The 17,972-nt window shown below is 44.5% G+C and overlaps 1 protein-coding gene and 2 long non-coding RNA genes across 30 annotated transcripts; 2 read left to right on the top strand and 1 right to left on the bottom strand.

Annotated features, from left to right (window-relative positions):
- The first annotated feature begins 2,006 nt into the window (after positions 1-2,006).
- On the top strand, positions 2,007-3,319 carry LOC127912552 (uncharacterized). Of its 2 annotated transcripts, XR_008083277.1 has the most exons (5): positions 2,007-2,157; positions 2,436-2,563; positions 2,692-2,883; positions 3,012-3,075; positions 3,268-3,319. It is a non-coding gene; the product is annotated as an uncharacterized LOC127912552 (long non-coding RNA). The 2 variants fall into 2 exon arrangements; XR_008083282.1 differs by lacking the exon at positions 3,012-3,075.
- A 7,038-nt stretch (positions 3,320-10,357) lies between these two features.
- LOC127912779 (uncharacterized) lies at positions 10,358-11,506 on the bottom strand. 2 transcript variants are annotated; one of them, XR_008083373.1, is made up of 4 exons: positions 11,326-11,506; positions 11,205-11,264; positions 10,670-10,715; positions 10,358-10,415 (listed from the first exon to the last, which is right to left on the bottom strand). It is a non-coding gene; the product is annotated as an uncharacterized LOC127912779 (long non-coding RNA). The 2 variants fall into 2 exon arrangements; XR_008083389.1 differs by lacking the exon at positions 11,326-11,506 and having other exon boundaries at positions 11,205-11,304.
- A 2,083-nt stretch (positions 11,507-13,589) lies between these two features.
- LOC118387538 (claudin-8-like) lies at positions 13,590-17,032 on the top strand. Of its 26 annotated transcripts, none has more exons than XM_052477241.1 (4): positions 13,591-14,103; positions 14,251-14,348; positions 14,398-14,810; positions 15,151-16,551. In XM_052477241.1, the coding sequence occupies exons 3-4, from the start codon at positions 14,577-14,579 to the stop codon at positions 16,084-16,086; spliced, it is 1,170 nt and encodes a 389-aa protein (XP_052333201.1). In that variant the 5' UTR covers positions 13,591-14,103; positions 14,251-14,348; positions 14,398-14,576; the 3' UTR covers positions 16,087-16,551. The 26 variants fall into 26 exon arrangements, 19 of the variants coding, with proteins under 19 accessions (XP_035632020.1, XP_052333504.1, XP_052333341.1 ...); XM_052477188.1 differs by having other exon boundaries at positions 13,591-14,152; XM_052477315.1 differs by having other exon boundaries at positions 13,591-14,201.
- Positions 17,033-17,972: the final 940 nt, after the last annotated feature.

Here is a 17,972-nt window from a genome sequence, read left to right as displayed (position 1 = left end):
GGCAGGAGAGACGGGAGTGGAGAAAGAGGCAGGAGAGACGGGAGTGGAGAAAGAGGCAGGAGGGACAGGAGTGGAGAGGGGCAGGAGAGACAGGAGTGGAGAAAGAGACAGGAGAGACAGGAGTGGAGAAAGAGGCAGGAGAGACGGGAGTGGAGAGGGGCAGGAGAGACAGGAGTGGAGAAAGAGACAGGAGAGACAGGAGTGGAGAAAGAGGCAGGAGAGACAGGAGTGGAGAAAGAGGCAGGAGAGACAGGAGTGGAGAAAGAGGCAGGAGGGACAGGAGTGGAGAAATAGGCAGGAGGGACAGGAGTGGAGAAAGAGGCAGGAGAGACAGGAGTGGAGAAAGAGGCAGGAGAGACAGGAGTGGAGAAAGAGACAGGAGGGACAGGAGTGGAGAAAGAGACAGGAGGGACAGGAGTGGAGAAAGAGGCAGGAGAGACAGGAGTGGAGAAAGAGGCAGGAGAGACAGGAGTGGAGAAAGAGACAGGAAAGACAGGAGTGGAGAAAGAGACAGGAGAGACAGGAGTGGAGAAAGACAGGAGTGGAGAAAGACAGGGGTGGAGAGAGAGAGAAAGGAGTGGAGAGAGAGAGAGGAGTGGAGAGATACAGGAGGGACAGGATTGGAGAGAGAGAGACAGGAGAGACATGAGTGGAGAGAGACACGATAGTAGACAGCAGTGGAGAGACAGGAGTCTGGGCGGGACTTAATGGGATGTGACTGGAGGAGAGGAGAGACAATTTGAGTCTGCAAGATTATAATTTATATCGTAGTCTGTCCCAAATTGCACCCTTTTCCCTATTACGGACAATACTTTTGTCCAGGTCACATAAGACTCTGGTAGAAAGTACTGCATTGTGTAGGCAATAAGAAACATGGAGGGAATGGTTTCACTGTCAACAAGTATTCATTCAAATAGATATTTTCTAGTTATTTTTTTTAATTATTGTTAACTTAATCTGTGTACAGGATGTGTGTAACGTTTGGCTCCATAACGTGTAATACCATTTACAAACAGCAGGTGGGGCTCAGTGTCCAGCTTTAGGGCTTTCTGTCAAAACGTCTTTCCACCTGAAACTTCTGACCAGTATATGATTTTAGACCTGATCCAAAGTAACTAACTAATTTCTGCTCTGATATAATCCTGGTTTAGACCTGATCCAAAGTAACTAACTAATTTCTGCTCTGATATAATCCTGGTCTAGACCTGATCCAAAGTAACTAACTCATTTCTGCTCGGATATAATCCTGGTTTAGACCTGATGCAAAGTAACTAACTAACTCATTTCTGCTCTTATATAATCCTGGTTTAGACCTGATCCAAAGTAACTAACTAACTAATTTCTGCTCGGATATAATCCTGGTCTAGACCTGATGCAAAGTAACTAACTAACTAATTTCTGCTCTGATATAATCCTGGTCTAGACCTGATGCAAAGTAACTAACTAATTTCTGCTCTGATATAATCCTGGTCTAGACCTGATCCAAAGTAACTAACTAATTTCTGCTCTGATATAATCCTGGTCTAGACCTGATCCAAAGTAACTAACTCATTTCTGCTCGGATATAATCCTGGTTTAGACCTGATGCAAAGTAACTAACTAACTCATTTCTGCTCTGATATAATCCTGGTTTAGACCTGATGCAAAGTAACTAACTAACTAATTTCTGCTCTGATATAATTCTGGTTTAGACTTGATCCAAAGTAACTAACTAACTAATTTCTGCTCTGATATAATTCTGGTTTAGACTTGATCCAAAATAACTAACTAACTCATTTCTGCTCTGATATAATTCTGGTAGTTTGAGTCAGTCAGGCAGTTCTCTGTAGGTAGAGACTGGGGTGTGAGTCCCCTGGTCCTGGTAGTTTGTTCTCTGTGGGTAGAGACTGGGGTGTGATTCCCCTGGTCATGGTAGTTTGTTCTCTGTGGGTAGAGACTGGGGTGTGATTCCCCTGGTCATGGTAGTTTGTTCTCTGTGGGTAGAGAGTGGGGTGTGATTCCCCTGGTCCTGGTAGTTTGTTCTCTGTGGGTAGAGACTGGGGTGTGATTCCCCTGGTCATGGTAGTTTGAGTCAGTCAGGCAGTTCTCTGTAGGTAGAGAGTGGGGTGTGATTCCCCTGGTCATGGTAGTTTGAGTCAGTCAGGCAGTTCTCTGTAGGTAGAGAGTGGGGTGTGATTCCCCTGGTCCTGGTAGTTTGAGTCAGTCAGGCAGTTCTCTGTAGGTAGAGAGTGGGGTGTGATTCCCCTGGTCCTGGTAGTTTGAGTCAGTCAGGCAGTTCTCTGTAGGTAGAGACTGGGGTGTGATTCCCCTGGTCATGGTAGTTTGTTCTCTGTAGGTAGAGACTGGGGTGTGATTCCCCTGGTCATGGTAGTTTGTTCTCTGTAGGTAGAGAGTGGGGTGTGATTCCCCTGGTCATGGTAGTTTGTTCTCTGTAGGTAGAGAGTGGGGTGTGATTCCCCTGGTCATGGTAGTTTGAGTCAGTCAGGCAGTTCTCTGTAGGTAGAGAGTGGGGTGTGATTCCCCTGGTCATGGTAGTTTGAGTCAGTCAGGCAGTTCTCTGTAGGTAGAGACTGGGGTGTGATTCCCCTGGTCAAGGTAGTTTGAGTCAGTCAGGCAGTTCTCTGTAGGTAGAGACTGGGGTGTGATTCCCCTGGTCATGGTAGTTTGAGTCAGTCAGGCAGTTCTCTGTAGGTAGAGAGTGGGGTGTGATTCCCCTGGTCATGGTAGTTTGAGTCAGTCAGGCAGTTCTCTGTAGGTAGAGAGTGGGGTGTGATTCCCCTGGTCATGGTAGTTTGAGTCAGTCAGGCAGTTCTCTGTAGGTAGAGAGTGGGGTGTGATTCCCCTGGTCATGGTAGTTTGAGTCAGTCAGGCAGTTCTCTGTAGGTAGAGACTGGGGTGTGATTCCCCTGGTCATGGTAGTTTGAGTCAGTCAGGCAGTTCTCTGTAGGTAGAGACTGGGGTGTGATTCCCCTGGTCATGGTAGTTTGAGTCAGTCAGGCAGTTCTCTGTAGGTAGAGAGTGGGGTGTGATTCCCCTGGTCATGGTAGTTTGAGTCAGTCAGGCAGTTCTCTGTAGGTAGAGACTGGGGTGTGATTCCCCTGGTCATGGTAGTTTGAGTCAGTCAGGCAGTTCTCTGTAGGTAGAGACTGGGGTGTGATTCCCCTGGTCATGGTAGTTTGAGTCAGTCAGGCAGTTCTCTGTAGGTAGAGACTGGGGTGTGATTCCCCTGGTCATGGTAGTTTGAGTCAGTCAGGCAGTTCTCTGTAGGTAGAGAGTGGGGTGTGATTCCCCTGGTCATGGTAGTTTGAGTCAGTCAGGCAGTTCTCTGTAGGTAGAGACTGGGGTGTGTTTACGTTTGAAAACCTGTTGATGATGTCAGACTGACCCAACAGGTCCTACTGGTTTTCAGTTTCTCTTCCTGTTTTCGCTCCCTCTCAGTCCCCCCTCCCCTCTTCTCCTCCTTGTCATCATGCCCCCCTCTTCTCCCCCTTGTCATCATGGCTCAGCCCCCCATCTTCTCCTCCTTGTCATCATGCCCCCCCCTCTTCTCCTCCTTGTCATCATGGCTCAGCCCCTATTGGCACTTCCTTTAAGAAAACAACCCTTTATAAACACATTTTTCTGTGTGTCCCACTCATACATTTTCACCCTGTTAGGCTACATTATATTTTTGATTGTACACTTTTTTCACCAAAAAGTGACGAAGTTGTCACGAATATTCCCGAAGGTGACTCCCCTTCTTGTTCGGGTGGCGCTCGGCGGTCGTCGTCGCCGGTCTACTACCTATCACCGATCCGTTGTTCTGTGTTCCTTTGGTTTTGTCTGATTGGTATGACCTGTTTCTTGTTTGGTTGTTAGGGTGGGGTTATATATAGTCTGTTCAGCCCGCTTCTGTTTCGTGCGGGCTTGTTCGTCTGTTCTTTGTCTGAGTGTATTTTGTTTGCATTTTTAGGTTTCGCGCTGTCCGTTTATATTTCTGTTCATTTGTTTTACTACTTTTGTTCATGTTATATTTCCTGGACATTAAAGCGTGTTTTTTTCCCCACATCTTTTGCTCTCTGCGCCTGACTCCACACTTCTTCACTAATTTAGCGTAACAGAGGTCCAAAAGGATCCGCGCGTTGTAGCAATAACCCAGCTAATCAGCTGGCAACAACAGTGCTGAGTACTGTTAACCTGCCTGGCCTCAGAGCTACAGATCTGTAGTAGACAGTTAGCTAATCAGCTGGCAACAACAGTGCTGGTCTTAGAGCTACAGATCTGTAGTAGACAGCTAGCCAATCAGCTGGCAACAACAGTGCTGGTCTTAGAGCTACAGATCTGTAGTAGACAGTTAGCCAATCAGCTGGCAACAACAGTGCTGGTCTTAGAGCTACAGATCTGTAGTAGACAGTTAGCCAATCAGCTGGCAACAACAGTGCTGGTCTTAGAGCTACAGATCTGTAGTAGACAGTTAGCTAATCAGCTGGCAACAACAGTGCTGGTCTTAGAGCTACAGATCTGTAGTAGACAGTTAGCCAATCAGCTGGCAACAACAGTGCTGGTCTTAGAGCTACAGATCTGTAGTAGACAGCTAGCCAATCAGCTGGCAACAACAGTGCTGGTCTTAGAGCTACAGATCTGTAGTAGACAGTTAGCCAATCAGCTGGCAACAACAGTGCTGGTCTTAGAGCTACAGATCTGTAGTAGACAGCTAGCCAATCAGCTGGCAACAACAGTGCTGGTCTTAGAGCTACAGATCTGTAGTAGACAGCTAGCCAATCAGCTGGCAACAACAGTGCTGGTCTTAGAGCTACAGATCTGTAGTAGACAGCTAGCCAATCAGCTGGCAACAACAGTGCTGGTCTTAGAGCTACAGATCTGTAGTAGACAGTTAGCCAATCAGCTGGCAACAACAGTGCTGGTCTTAGAGCTACAGATCTGTAGTAGACAGTTAGCCAATCAGCTGGCAACAACAGTGCTGAGTACTGTTAACCTGCCTGGCCTTAGAGCTACAGATCTGTAGTAGACAGTTAGCTAATCAGCTGGCAACAACAGTGCTGAGTACAACAGTGCTGAGTACTGTTAACCTGCCTGGCCTTAGAGCTACAGATCTGTAGTAGACAGTTAGCCAATCAGCTGGCAACAACAGTGCTGGCCTTAGAGGGATCAGTTTCAACGTAACACCAGCTCTAAGGTATCGACACACCTACAGTTCCTTCGGAAAGTATTCAGACCCCCTTTTTCCACATTTTGTTATGTTACAGCCTTATTCTAAAATGAATTAAATAAAAAAATTTACGAGTAGGGTTTGAAAGAAGCATTTCAGTTTCGCTAAGAGACTAAATGATGGAATATATAAATATACTTAACTGTGAATTTGGAGGAACCCTTAATCGTAAAAAATGATCATGATGCATTTCAGTTGTCATAAGGTGCATTTCAGTTGTGTGGGAAAAAAACTATTGGATTTGTTTGTAAGAAAGCTGTTTAAAGATAATAAATACATTTATCGTAGATGAACCGTGAACTCTGAACTCTGAGTGACCCAATAATACAAATAATTATCCTTTTTGTTTCAAGTTTTTATTTTATTTATTTTTATATTTGTACTTTGTTATTGTTGAGGTGTATAAGTACACATTTATATAATGACGTCCTTTAAGATTATATGTGTGTGTATATTTATATATATAATTTATATATATTACATACATTGGTGTTGTTGTTGTTGTGTGCTCTGTGCAGTGAATTTAGGACATTACACATTTTACCTCCTCAGTCACAGTAGGTGTTACATAACATCATCATACATAACCTATCACCTATATAGTGCACTACTCTTGAGCAGGGCCCCATAGGATTCTGGTCAAAAGTAGTGCACTATATAGGTGATAGTTTGACATTTGGGACACAGTCCCGTGATATAAAAAAACGACATGTTATGTAACATCTACTGTGACTGAGGAGGTAAAATGTGTAATGACCTAAATTCACTGCACAGAGCACACAACAACATCAACACCAATCTATGTAATATATATATAGTTTTTTTCCCACATATATATATATAATTTATAATTTATATATATATATACACTACCTAAATTCACTGAAATGTTTTATTAGATCATTTTCACTCGTAAAGTAGCTGGTTGAACAAAAGTATCTCCTATTGTAAGATATGTAGCTGACTGTGATGCTCTTAATAGACATCTCTGCTAATGTGTTTTGAAGAGCAGTGGCACAGTAATGGGTTTGTTGCATTACCATACCATCATTAGACAATTCTCTGGGGCCTTTGTTGACATACGAACTCCATTGGTTAACATCATTTGACGACTCCCTGGGTCCTGAGCACCTTGGGAGGTTAAGACAGACTGGAGACCGTCCTGAAATACCACTTGGGTGGAACAGAGGACTTGGGTCCTGTGCACCTTGGGAGGTTCCACAGAGGACTTGGGTCCTGTGCACCTTGGGAGGTTCAACAGAGGACCTGGGTCCTGTGTACCTTGGGAGGTTCAACAGAGGACCTGGGTCCTGTGTACCTTGGGAGGTTCAACAGAGGACCTGGGTCCTGTGTACCTTGGGAGGTTCAACAGAGGACTTGGGTCCTGTGTACCTTGGGAGGTTCAACAGAGGACCTGGGTCCTGTGTACCTTGGGAGGTTCAACAGAGGACCTGGGTCCTGTGTACCTTGGGAGGTTCAACAGAGGACTTGGGTCCTGTGTACCTTGGGAGGTTCAACAGAGGACCTGGGTCCTGTGTACCTTGGGAGGTTCAACAGAGGACCTGGGTCCTGTGTACCTTTGGAGGTTCAACAGAGGACTTGGGTCCTGTGCACCTTGGGAGGTTCAACAGAGGACCTGGGTCCTGTGTACCTTGGGAGGTTCAACAGAGGACCTGGGTCCTGTGTACCTTGGGAGGTTCAACAGAGGACTTGGGTCCTGTGTACCTTGGGGGGTTCAACAGAGGACTTGGGTCCTGTGTACCTTGGGAGGTTCAACAGAGGACTTGGGTCCTGTGTACCTTGGGAGGTTCAACAGAGGACTTGGGTCCTGTGTACCTTGGGAGGTTCAACAGAGGACTTGGGTCCTGTGTACCTTGGGAGGTTCCACAGAGGACTTCAAAACAAACAGAACAGAACAGAAACAGTTTCAACTGTTCTGCCTGCGGCTATGGAAACCTGACCTGTTCACCGGACGTGCTACCTGTCCCAGACCTGCTGTTTTCAACCCTCTAGAGACAGCTGGAGCGGTAGAGATACTCTCAATGATTGGCTATGAAAAGCCAACTGACATTTACTCCCGAGGTTCTGACTTGTTGCACCCTCGACAACTACTGTGATTATTATTTGACCATGCGGGTAATTTATGAACATTTGAACATCTTGGCCATGTTCTGTTATAATCTCCACCCGGCACAGCCAGAAGAGGACTGGCCACCCCACATAGCCTGGTTCCTCTCTAGGTTTCTTCCTAGGTTTTGGCCTTTCTAGGGAGTTTTTCCTAGCCACCGTGCTTCTACACCTGCATTGCTTGCTGTTTGGGGTTTTAGGCTGGGTTTCTGTACAGCACTTTGAGATATCAGCTGATGTACGAAGGGCTATATAAATATTTTTCATTTGATTTGAATTTAAGTCCCTCTAACTGCCTTGAATGCCTCAGCTGATTCTACAGCTATTATATGTAGAAATCATGTCTCTATGAACCAGATTTATACTGTTAGCACTGAGACAGCTGTGCCATATACTGTTGAAGTCGGAAGTTAACATACACCTTAGCCAAATAACACAATTCCTGACATTTAATCCGAGTAAAAAATCCCTGTTTTAGGTCAGTTAGGATCACCACTTTATTTTAAGAATGTAAAATATGTAAAAAAATGTCAGAATAATAGTAGAGAGAATTATTTATTTCAGATTTGATTTCTTTCATCACATTCACAGTGGGTCAGAAGTTTACATACACTCAATTAGTATTTGGTAGCATTGCCTTTAATTTGTTTAACTTGGGTCAAACATTTCAGGTAGCCTTCCACAAGTTGCCCACAATAAGTTGGGTGAATTTTGGCCCATTCCTCCTGACAGCTGGTGTAACTTAGTCAGGTTTGTAGGCCTCCTTGCTCACACACGCTGTTACAGTTCTGCCCACACATTTCCTACGGGATTGAGGTCAGGGCTTTGTGATGGCCACTCCAATACCTTGACTTTTTTGTCCTTAAGCCATATTTTCACAACTAGGGAAGTATGCTTGGGGTCATTGTCCATTTGGAAAACCCACTTGTGATCAAGCTTCAACTTCCTGACTGATGTCTTGACATGTTGCTTCAATATATCCACAGAATTTTCCTACCTCATAACGCTATCTGTTTTGTGAAGTGCACCAGTCCCTCCTGTAGCAAAGCACCCCCACAACATGATGCTGCCACCCCCGTGCTTCACGGTTGGGATGGTGTTCTTATGCTTGCAAGCCTCCCCCTTTTATCCTCCAAACATAACGATGGCCATTATGGCCAAACGGCTCTATTTTAGTTTCATCAGACCAGAGGACATTTCTCCAAAATGTACAATCTTTGTCCCCATGTGCAGTTGCAAACCGTAGTCTGGCTTTTTTATGGTGGTTTTGGAACAGTGGCTTCTTCCTTTCTCCAAGGATAAACCAGACTTGTGGAGGTCTACACATTTTTTGGGCTGATTTCTTTTGATTTTCCCATGATGTCAAGCAAAGTGGCACTGAGTTTGAAGGTAGCCTTGAAATTCCTGTCAGATGTGTGCGTACTGGCAGCGAAGTCAGGTGCAGAGCAGAGATTTGTGAACAGGCGCACACACCTGACAGGAATGGCAAATAGGTCTGGCTGTACAACTGACTGGCATACGTACTGCAAATTGAGAAATCATGTGACTAAACTGAATAAAAAGAAGAAGAAACTACACTATGAAAGAAAGATAAATGACATAAAGAATGATAGTAAAAAGATTGGAGTACCTAAAATTAAATTTTGGGCAAAAAAGGCAAACTCCACTCCATCATTTATTGAATCAGATGACTCATTTATCACAAAGTCCAATAATACTGCCAAAAACTATCATGATTTTTTTATTTGGCAAGATTAGCAATGACATGCCAGCAACAAACATTGTCACTACACATCTAAGTATATCTGACCAAATTATGAAAGACGAGCGTTGTAATTTTTGAATTCCGTAAAGTGAGTGTGGAAGAGGTGCAAAAAATGATTGTTATCTATCAACAATGACAAGCCACCCGGGTTCTGACAACTTGAATGGAAAATTACTGAGGATAATAGGGGACGATATTGCCACTCCTATTTGCCACATCTTCAACTTAAGCCTACTAGAGAGTGTGTGCCCTCAGGCCTGGAGGGAAGTTAAAGTCATTCTGGAATACACTGCCATCAGACACACATAACTGCACCACATATCACACTTTCACAAAATGCTTGAAGACATAGCTAAAGGTCAATCAGATTTGTGAACATGGTCCCTAGCTGTGTGTTTCCGCTTTCCATGTTGTCTGTAGCTTGTGAGGTATGGAAACACTTTGTTGCTTTTATGAATTTTGTCTTGCTGCTTTTTGTTCTATGTTGCTCTGTCTGTATGCTATGTCTTGCTTGTCCTATGTTGCTATGTCTATGGTGCTATTGTCTATATTGTAATTGTTTTTAATAACCTGCCCAGGGACTGCGGTTGAAAATTAGCCGGCTGGCTAAAACCGGCACTTTTACTGAAACGTTGATTAATGTGCACTGTCCCTGTAAAAATAAAATAAACTAAACTAAAAACTAAAATTCCGTTACCTAAGAATAGTAGAGCCCCCTTTACTGGCTCAAATAGCCGACCAATCAGCCTGTTACCAACACTTAGTAAACTTTTGGAGAAAATGGTGTTTGTCCAGATACAATGCTATTTTACAGTAAACAAATTGACAACAGACTTTCGGCATTATTCTATTTATTTTTCTTAACCCCTCGACCTCTCTTAAGGAGGACAAATATCTTTTAGAATTTTTTTTCCAGCTTTTCTGCTACATATATATATATATATATACATTTTACATACATGGTACTTTTATATTAAGCAGTCACATAACAATAATACAATAGCGAACATAAGAACATCACTCCCAGCATCCCACCTATCACCATAGTCCTCAGCTCTTTAATCCCACCCCCAGTCAGCCCATCCACCTATCACCATAGACCTCAGCTCTTTAATCCCACCCCCTCAGTCACCTCAGTCACCATAGACCTCAGCCTTTAATCCCACCCCTCAGTCATCAGCCCATAGTCCCATAGCTCAGCTCTTTAATCCCACCCCTCAGTCACTCCCAGCCCATCCACCTATCACCATAGTCCTCAGCTCTTTAATACAACCCCTCAGTCACTCTCAGCCCATCCCACCTATCACCATAGTCCTCAGCTCTTTAATACAACTCCTCAGTCACTCCCAGCCCATCCCACCTATCACCATAGTCCTCAGCTCTTTAATCCCACCCCTCAACCACTCTCAGCCCATCCCACCTATCACCATAGACCTCAGCTCTTTAATACAACCCCTCAGTCACTCTCAGCCCATCCCACCTATCACCATAGACCTCAGCTCTTTAATCCCACCCCAGTCACACCCTCAGTCAGTCACTCTCAGCCCATCCCACCTATCACCATAGACCTCAGCTCTTTAATCCCACCCCTCAGTCACTCTCAGCCCATCCCACCTATCACCATAGTCCTCAGCTCTTTTACCCCTCAGTCACTCCCAATCACCTCAACCCCTCAGTCAGCCCATCCCACCTATCACCATAGACCTCAGCTCTTTAATCCAACCCCTCAGCCCAGCCCCCACCTATCACCATAGACCTCAGCTCTTTAATCCCACCCCTCAGTCACTCCCAATCCCACCTATCACCCCTCAGTCACTCTCAGCCCATCCCACCTATCACCATAGACCTCAGCTCTTTTTAATCATAAGCTCCCCTCAGTCACTCTCAGCCCATCCCACCTATCACCATAGACATCAGCTCTTTAATCCCACCCCCTCAGTCACTCTCAGCCCATCCACCTATCTTTAACCATAGACCTCAGCTCTTTAGATACTTTAATCCCAACCCCTCAGCCACTCCCAGCCCATCCCACCTATCACCATAGTCCTCAGCTCTTTAATCCCACCCCTCAGTCCCTCAGTCACCTATCCCAGCCCATCCCACCTATCACCATAGACCTCAGCTCTTTAATACAACCCCTCAGTCACTCCCAGCCCATCCCACCTATCACCATAGACATCAGCTCTTTAATACAACCCCTCAGTCACATCTCAGCCCATCCCACCTATCACCATAGACCTCAGCTCTTTAATACAACCCCTCAGTCACTCTCAGCCCATCCACCTATCAACATAGACCACCCTCAGCCCATCCACCTATCACCATAGACCTCAGCTCTTTAATACAACCCTCAGCCAATAATTTATGTATGAGTGAAGCTTTTAGTGAAAGGTTTAAAGCTATAATATGTCATAATTTTAGACCTCCCCCCAAAGTCACATTCATTATATAAATATTATAATATTCCCAGGGACCACCCATACTTTTAGTGAAAGGTTTAAAGAATGTATGCACATTATATAAATATTATAATATGACTGTAAGTCAAATGACTTTGGATAAAAGCGTCAGCTAAATGGCATATATTATATTATTATTAATTAGGTTTTAATCCAGAGAGGCTAGAAAAGTGATCAAGATCTTTAATGAGACTGTGCAGGTATCCAGATTGAGAAAAAAATAGAGTAAATCGGCAAACATTGACACTTTAGTTTTCATCCCCGGGATTTCTGACTCCTTGATGTTCTTGTTGGTTCTAATTTTAATAGCCAGCATTTCAATGGCCATAGTAAATAGATATGGAGACAACGGACAGCCTTGTTTTACTCCTCTTAAAAGCTCGATACTTTCTGAGAAGTTGTTATTATTATTATTATTATTGTTACCATTGTTTACTATTTTGCATCTGGGGTTTCTGTACTTAACTTTAACCCGTCCTATCAGAGATTCACCAAAATTAAAGTAATCCAGGCATTTCTATATAAATTCCAGTCATACTTTATCAAACAAATTTTCAAATTGTTTCAAATAATTGTCGTATATTATTTCCAATATATCATCCATGTAAAAAAAACCCAACCCTGTCTGATCAGTACTTACACAAATGACTGATGATCGGCTGAGAACAGGGCAGCACAGCTGGCCCTTGGATGTACACAGAGAGCTAACATTAATAATATGCATGTCAATCTCTCCTGGGCTCAAACTGGAGGAGAGATTGACTTCATCCCTACTTGTATTTATGAGAGGTATTGACATGTTGAATGAACCGAGCTGTCTGTTTGAACTACTGGCACACAACTCAGACACCCATCCATACCCCACAAGACATGCTACCAGAGGTCTCTTCACAGTCCCCAAGTCCAGAACAGACTATGGGAGCTGGACAGTACTACATCGAGCCATGACTGCAGTAAAATTTGATTAAAAAAAAGACATCTTTATGGAACAGCAGGGACTGTGAAGCAACACAAACACATGATAACATACAAACTATACACACACGTACACATGGACTTTGTGTTGTAGATATGTGGTAGTAGAGTAGGGGCCTGAGGGCACACACTTAAAATGTTGTGAAATCTTTGGTGAATGTATAACTGCCTTGATTTTGCTGGACCCCAGGGGCCCTCCCAAGTGGCGCAGTGGTCTAAGGCAGTGCTAGCTGTGCCACTAGAAATTCTGGGTTTGAGTCCAGGCTCTGTCACAGCCGGACGGGACCGGGAGACGCATTGGGCAGCGCACAATCGGCCCAGCGTCGTCCGGGTTAGCGGTGGGTTTGGCCGGCATGGATGTCCTGGTCCGATCGTGCACTAGCGACTCCTGTAGCGGGCTGGGCGCAGTGTACGCTGACATGGTAGCCAGCTGTACGGTGTTTCCTCTGACACATTGGTGCGGCTGGCTTCCGGGATATGTGGGAATCGTGTCAAGAAGCAGTGCAGCTTGGTTGGATTGTGTTTCGGAGAACTCACTGCTCTCGACCTTCACCTCTCCCGAGTCCGTACGGGAGTTGCAGCGATGAGACAAGACTATAACTATCATTTGGATACCAGGAAATTGAGAAGAAAAAGGGGTAAAAAATACCATAAAAAAATGCTGGACCCCAGGAAGAGTAGCTGCTGACTTGGCAGGAACTAATGGGGAGATGGGTTCCTCTCCTCCCTATGGTGGTGAGAGATGGAAGCTCCATGTGGTGGTGAGATGGAAGCTCCCTATGGTGGTGAGAGATGGAAGCTTGATTAAATATTTTGTTAAATAATGTAAGACTTGTTAAATCAAACTGTTTGGTTGTCTTACATTAAATGTTGTGTGTAACCTTTATTTTGTATTTATTTTTCTCTAAATCAGACAATGGTAACACAGCTATCTACTGTGTTAAGCTCTAATGGTAACACAGCTATCTACTGTGTTAAGCTCTAATGGTAACACAGCTATCTACTGTGTTAAGCTCCAATGGTAACACAGGTATCTACTGTGTTAAGCTCTAATGGTAACACAGGTATCTACTGTGTTAAGCTCCAATGGTAACACAGCTATCTACTGTATTAAGCTCCAATGGTATAATGTGTAATTGAGTGGATGTGTTGGCTATGAAAACATCAACAAGTGGGTGAACCAATGAACTACTGTACTAGACAATGCCCGCACACAGACAGTCCTCACAGGTCCTCCTTTGTACCCTGATCCTATAAGCCAACCAGGTGAGAGCAGAGTTTCTCTCCCATAACAGACAGTAGTTACCCAGCACCCAGAGCTATTGTCTGTCTCATACTTCACCATCAAAGCTGAGAAAAGGAAAGGTCACCTCTCTGCCTCGGATACTACTCCAACCGTACAGGATTTTCATTTGTTTTGGGACATTGTATGGGGACATGGACTCATCTCCAACTTAGACCATTTCTGAGGTCTGAACACATCAGAGAAAAGTACATTTGGGAGTCAACTGTCACTAAGGTTTCTTTGTCAGGAGGACTCTGAGATTTGGGAGTCAACTATCACTAAGGTTTTTTTGTCAGGAGGACTCTGAGATTTGGGAGTCAACTATCACTAAGGTTTCTTTGTCAGGAGGACTCTGAGATTTGGTAGTCAACTGTCACTAAGGTTTCTTTGTCAGGAGGACTCTGAGATTTGGGAATCAACTATCACTAAGGTTTCTTTGTCAGGAGGACTCTGAGATTTGGGAGTCAACTATCACTAAGGTTTCTTTGTCAGGAGGACTCTGAGATTTGGGAGTCAACTATCACTAAGGTTTATTTGTCAGGAGGACTCTGAGATTTGGGAGTCAACTATCACTAAGGTTTCTTTGTCAGGAGGACTCTGAGATTTGGGAGTCAACTATCACTAAGGTTTCTTTGTCAGGAGGACTCTGAGATTTGGGAGTCAACTATCACTAAGGTTTCTTTGTCAGGAGGACTCTGAGATTTGGGAGTCAACTATCACTAAGGTTTCTTTGTCAGGAGGACAACGGACGACGTGATGTTCCAGGGCGTGTCTGAGATCGCGGCGCTGTGCGCGGGACTGGTGGGTCTGATCGGAGCAGCCGCCGTCACCGGGATGCCCATGTGGAAGGTTACGGCCTTCATCGGAGAGAACATCATCGTCATGGAGACGCGCTGGGAGGGCCTGTGGATGAACTGCTATAGACAGGCCAACATCAGGATGCAGTGTAAAGTGTACGACTCTCTGCTGTATCTCCCCGCAGACCTGCAGGTATGATTACTTTATGGGTGTGTCCCAAATTGCACCCTATTCCTTATGTAGTGCCTGTGGCACCCTATGGGCCCCGGCCAAAAGTAGTGCAGGGAATAGGGTGCCATTTGGGACGAACAATATGAAATCATGTCAATCATGAACAAATTTTAAAATCTATTTAGGTCAACTTTACTTTGTGTATTGTAGTGAATATGGGCAGTCGCTCCTACCGGGTCTCGAACCCGGGTTCAGCGACTTCCAACCTTAGCCCTTTCCACCAAGCGATCGGAACGTCTTGAAGAGGTAGCTAGATAATGGGTTGATGTGCTACAGTATGTATTGGTCTTCTCTTCCACAGGCTGCCAGGGGCTTGATGTGCTGCTCTCTGGCTCTCTCAGGGATGGGTCTACTGGGGGCTCTAGCAGGGATGCGTTGTACCTCCTGCATCCAGGACAACGACCGCATTAAGAGCCTCATCCTCATGGTGGCTGGAGGCATGCAGTTACTGGCCTCTATCTGTGTGTTCATCCCAGTCTCCTGGACGGCTCACGCCATAATCCGTGACTTCTATAACCCTTTGCTGATCGACGCCCAGCGCAGGGAGTTGGGAGAGGCTCTCTACATCGGTTGGGTGACCGGAGCCTTCCTCCTGACCTCTGGGCTTCTCTTCCTCTGTCGCCGCGTCCACTCCAACAAAGCCTCGTTCGATATCTATCACCCAGCCAACAGGATCAACAAACCCACTCTGATGCACTACCATCCCATCTCTAGCATTCTTAGCGTGAGGGCTCACCGCCAGCCCGGTCTGAGCCACCAACAAAGTCACAGCTTCGATGCACACCAACACCACCAAGCTCCGATTCTTCATAACGTTCCTTATGGACAACAAGGGTTCGTCATGAACCCTCCTGCTGCTGTGTATGACTCTAGCTCGGTGGAGAACGTTGGGCCGTTGGTCTATCACCATGGCAACGGACGTCATGTTGACGGACACCATCCCTCCACCTCTAACAGCTCCAACTACGTCAGCAGCCTGTCCACTCTGGCTGACTCCCTATACATCAGCCAACAGACTCCGTACTCCTATAACCACCTGACCGCTCCGTATACCACATATACCGGTAGTCAACAGACAAATCCATACTCCTACAGTCATCCAGGAAACCTGTCTGTTTCACACAACTCCAGTTTTCAAGCCGTACCTCAGAATCCTGTTTTTATCGGGTATAAGGGCTCCAGAGTTCAACCATCGCAGTCTCACCACAGTGGAAGCAGTGTTGGTGTGTACATCTGAATAGACTGCAAAGAGACCAGTCATCGTCTGATACTCACTGTACCTTAACAAATGTATCGCCTGTGTATGGTTATTATAATCACATGGTATCTTTTTTTTATTTTATTAAGTTAAATGTCTGTTTTGGTATTCTGGTAAAACTGTAATGTGTTCAGTGTTTGGGACAGTTATAGCTGTGTAGAGTGTTCAGTGTTTGGGACAGTTATAGCTGTGTAGAGTGTTCAGTGTTTGGGACAGTTATAGCTGTGTAGAGTGTTTGGGACAGTTATAGCTGTGTTCAGTGTTTGGGACAGTTATAGCTGTGTAGAGTGTTCAGTGTTTGGGACAGTTATAGCTGTGTAGAGTGTTCAGTGTTTGGGACAGTTATAGCTGTGTAGAGTGTTCAGTGTTTGGGACAGTTATAGCTGTGTAGAGTGTTCAGTGTTTGGGACAGTTATAGCTAGAGTGTTCAATGTTTGGGACAGTTATAGCTGTCAGTGTTTGGGACAGTTATAGCTGTGTTTGGGACAGTTATAGTGTTCAGTGTTTGGGACAGTTACAGCTGTGTAGAGTGTTTGGGACAGTTATAGCTGTGTAGAGTGTTCAGTGTTTGGGACAGTTATAGCTGTGTAGAGTGTTCAGTGTTTGGGACAGTTATAGCTGTGTAGAGTGTTCAGTGTTTGGGATGTATAAACATACATTTAAAAGTAAACCAGTTTTTTCTAACTCAAGGTGTCATGGCTGACACCGGATTCTTTCTACAAATATCTTTGAATATTAATTTGGGGCAGATATTATTAATATTATTAATATTAATTCGATATTTTTGGAAAACACAGTCGCATAAAAAAAGGCTAAGACCAAAACTTTGCTCTTCCAGAAAATGTGTTTTTGTGAAATGTTCTGTATAAATTGTTTTAAAAAATAAAATAAAAAGCCCTTGTGTATGGTTTGTTAAACGTTGAAATCAGTTTGGCGTACATTTAAAAGTAAACAAATCTGAGTCAAAGTGTAATTTCCTTACTGTGGAATTGCCCTTGACATTGTAGCTACATTAGCTGTATGTTTTCTCTGGTCAGACCAGGAATACATTGAACTCTTTAGGTTGTATTAGTCAGGAAATGGATTACGTCTAAGGCACGTGATTGGTAGTCCCCGTAGGGCGGCGTACAATTGGCCGATGTAGGCCGTCATTATAAAAATAAAAATAAATGTTCTTAACTGACTTGCCTCGTTAAAACATACCGTTCTCCATTAGTAATGATACATTGCATTGCAGTGGGGGACATGCCCATTCTGTTCTGTCTTTGGCTATTTTTCTATCGTTTTCTTGTCCATGTTTCATCCTTTCTCAGTCGATAAACCCGAGGACGAATAGATAGCTTGTCTCCAGAGCGTTGATGAGTCCCAGTTTCATCCTTTCTCAGTCGATAAACACGAGGACGAACAGATAGCTTGTCTCCAGAGCGTTGATGAGTCCCAGTTTCATCCTTTCTCAGTCGATAAACACGAGGACGAACAGATAGCTTGTCTCCAGAACGTCGATGAGTCCCAGTTTCATCCTTTCTCAGTCGATAAACACGAGGACGAACAGATAGCTTGTCTCCAGAGCGTTGATGAGGACCAGCCGTTTAGTCTGCCTGTTGAATTAGACACAGATCAGTCTAAAAGGGGACAGAACAGTTGTTTTTGTAAATAGATACTGTAGATAGATACTGTCAACTGTTGTTAATGTAAACAGAGGTGACATTTAGTCCGCGTCCCAAATCACACCCTATTCCCTATATAGGGATCTATGTAGGGAATAGGGTGCGATTTGAGACCCTTGCAATTCTGACTGCTTGTCTGGTTTCCCATTTGGAGTGAACATGGCTCTTTGTTCCAAATGGAACCCTTTTCCCTACATA

Source organism: Oncorhynchus keta, chromosome 1 (genome assembly GCF_023373465.1).
Source record: "Oncorhynchus keta strain PuntledgeMale-10-30-2019 chromosome 1, Oket_V2, whole genome shotgun sequence".
NCBI lineage: Eukaryota > Metazoa > Chordata > Actinopteri > Salmoniformes > Salmonidae > Oncorhynchus > Oncorhynchus keta.
This window is presented reverse-complemented; position numbering and strand designations above follow the sequence as displayed.

Excerpts from the sequence above, each read along its gene's own strand:
- LOC118387538 (XM_035776127.2), top strand. The coding sequence starts at position 14,577 with ATGTTCCAGGGCGTGTCTGAGATCGCGGCGCTGTGCGCGGGACTGGTG. Across the intron at positions 14,811-15,150 it reads ATCTCCCCGCAGACCTGCAG|GCTGCCAGGGGCTTGATGTG; the intron begins GTATGATTACTT and ends TCTCTTCCACAG.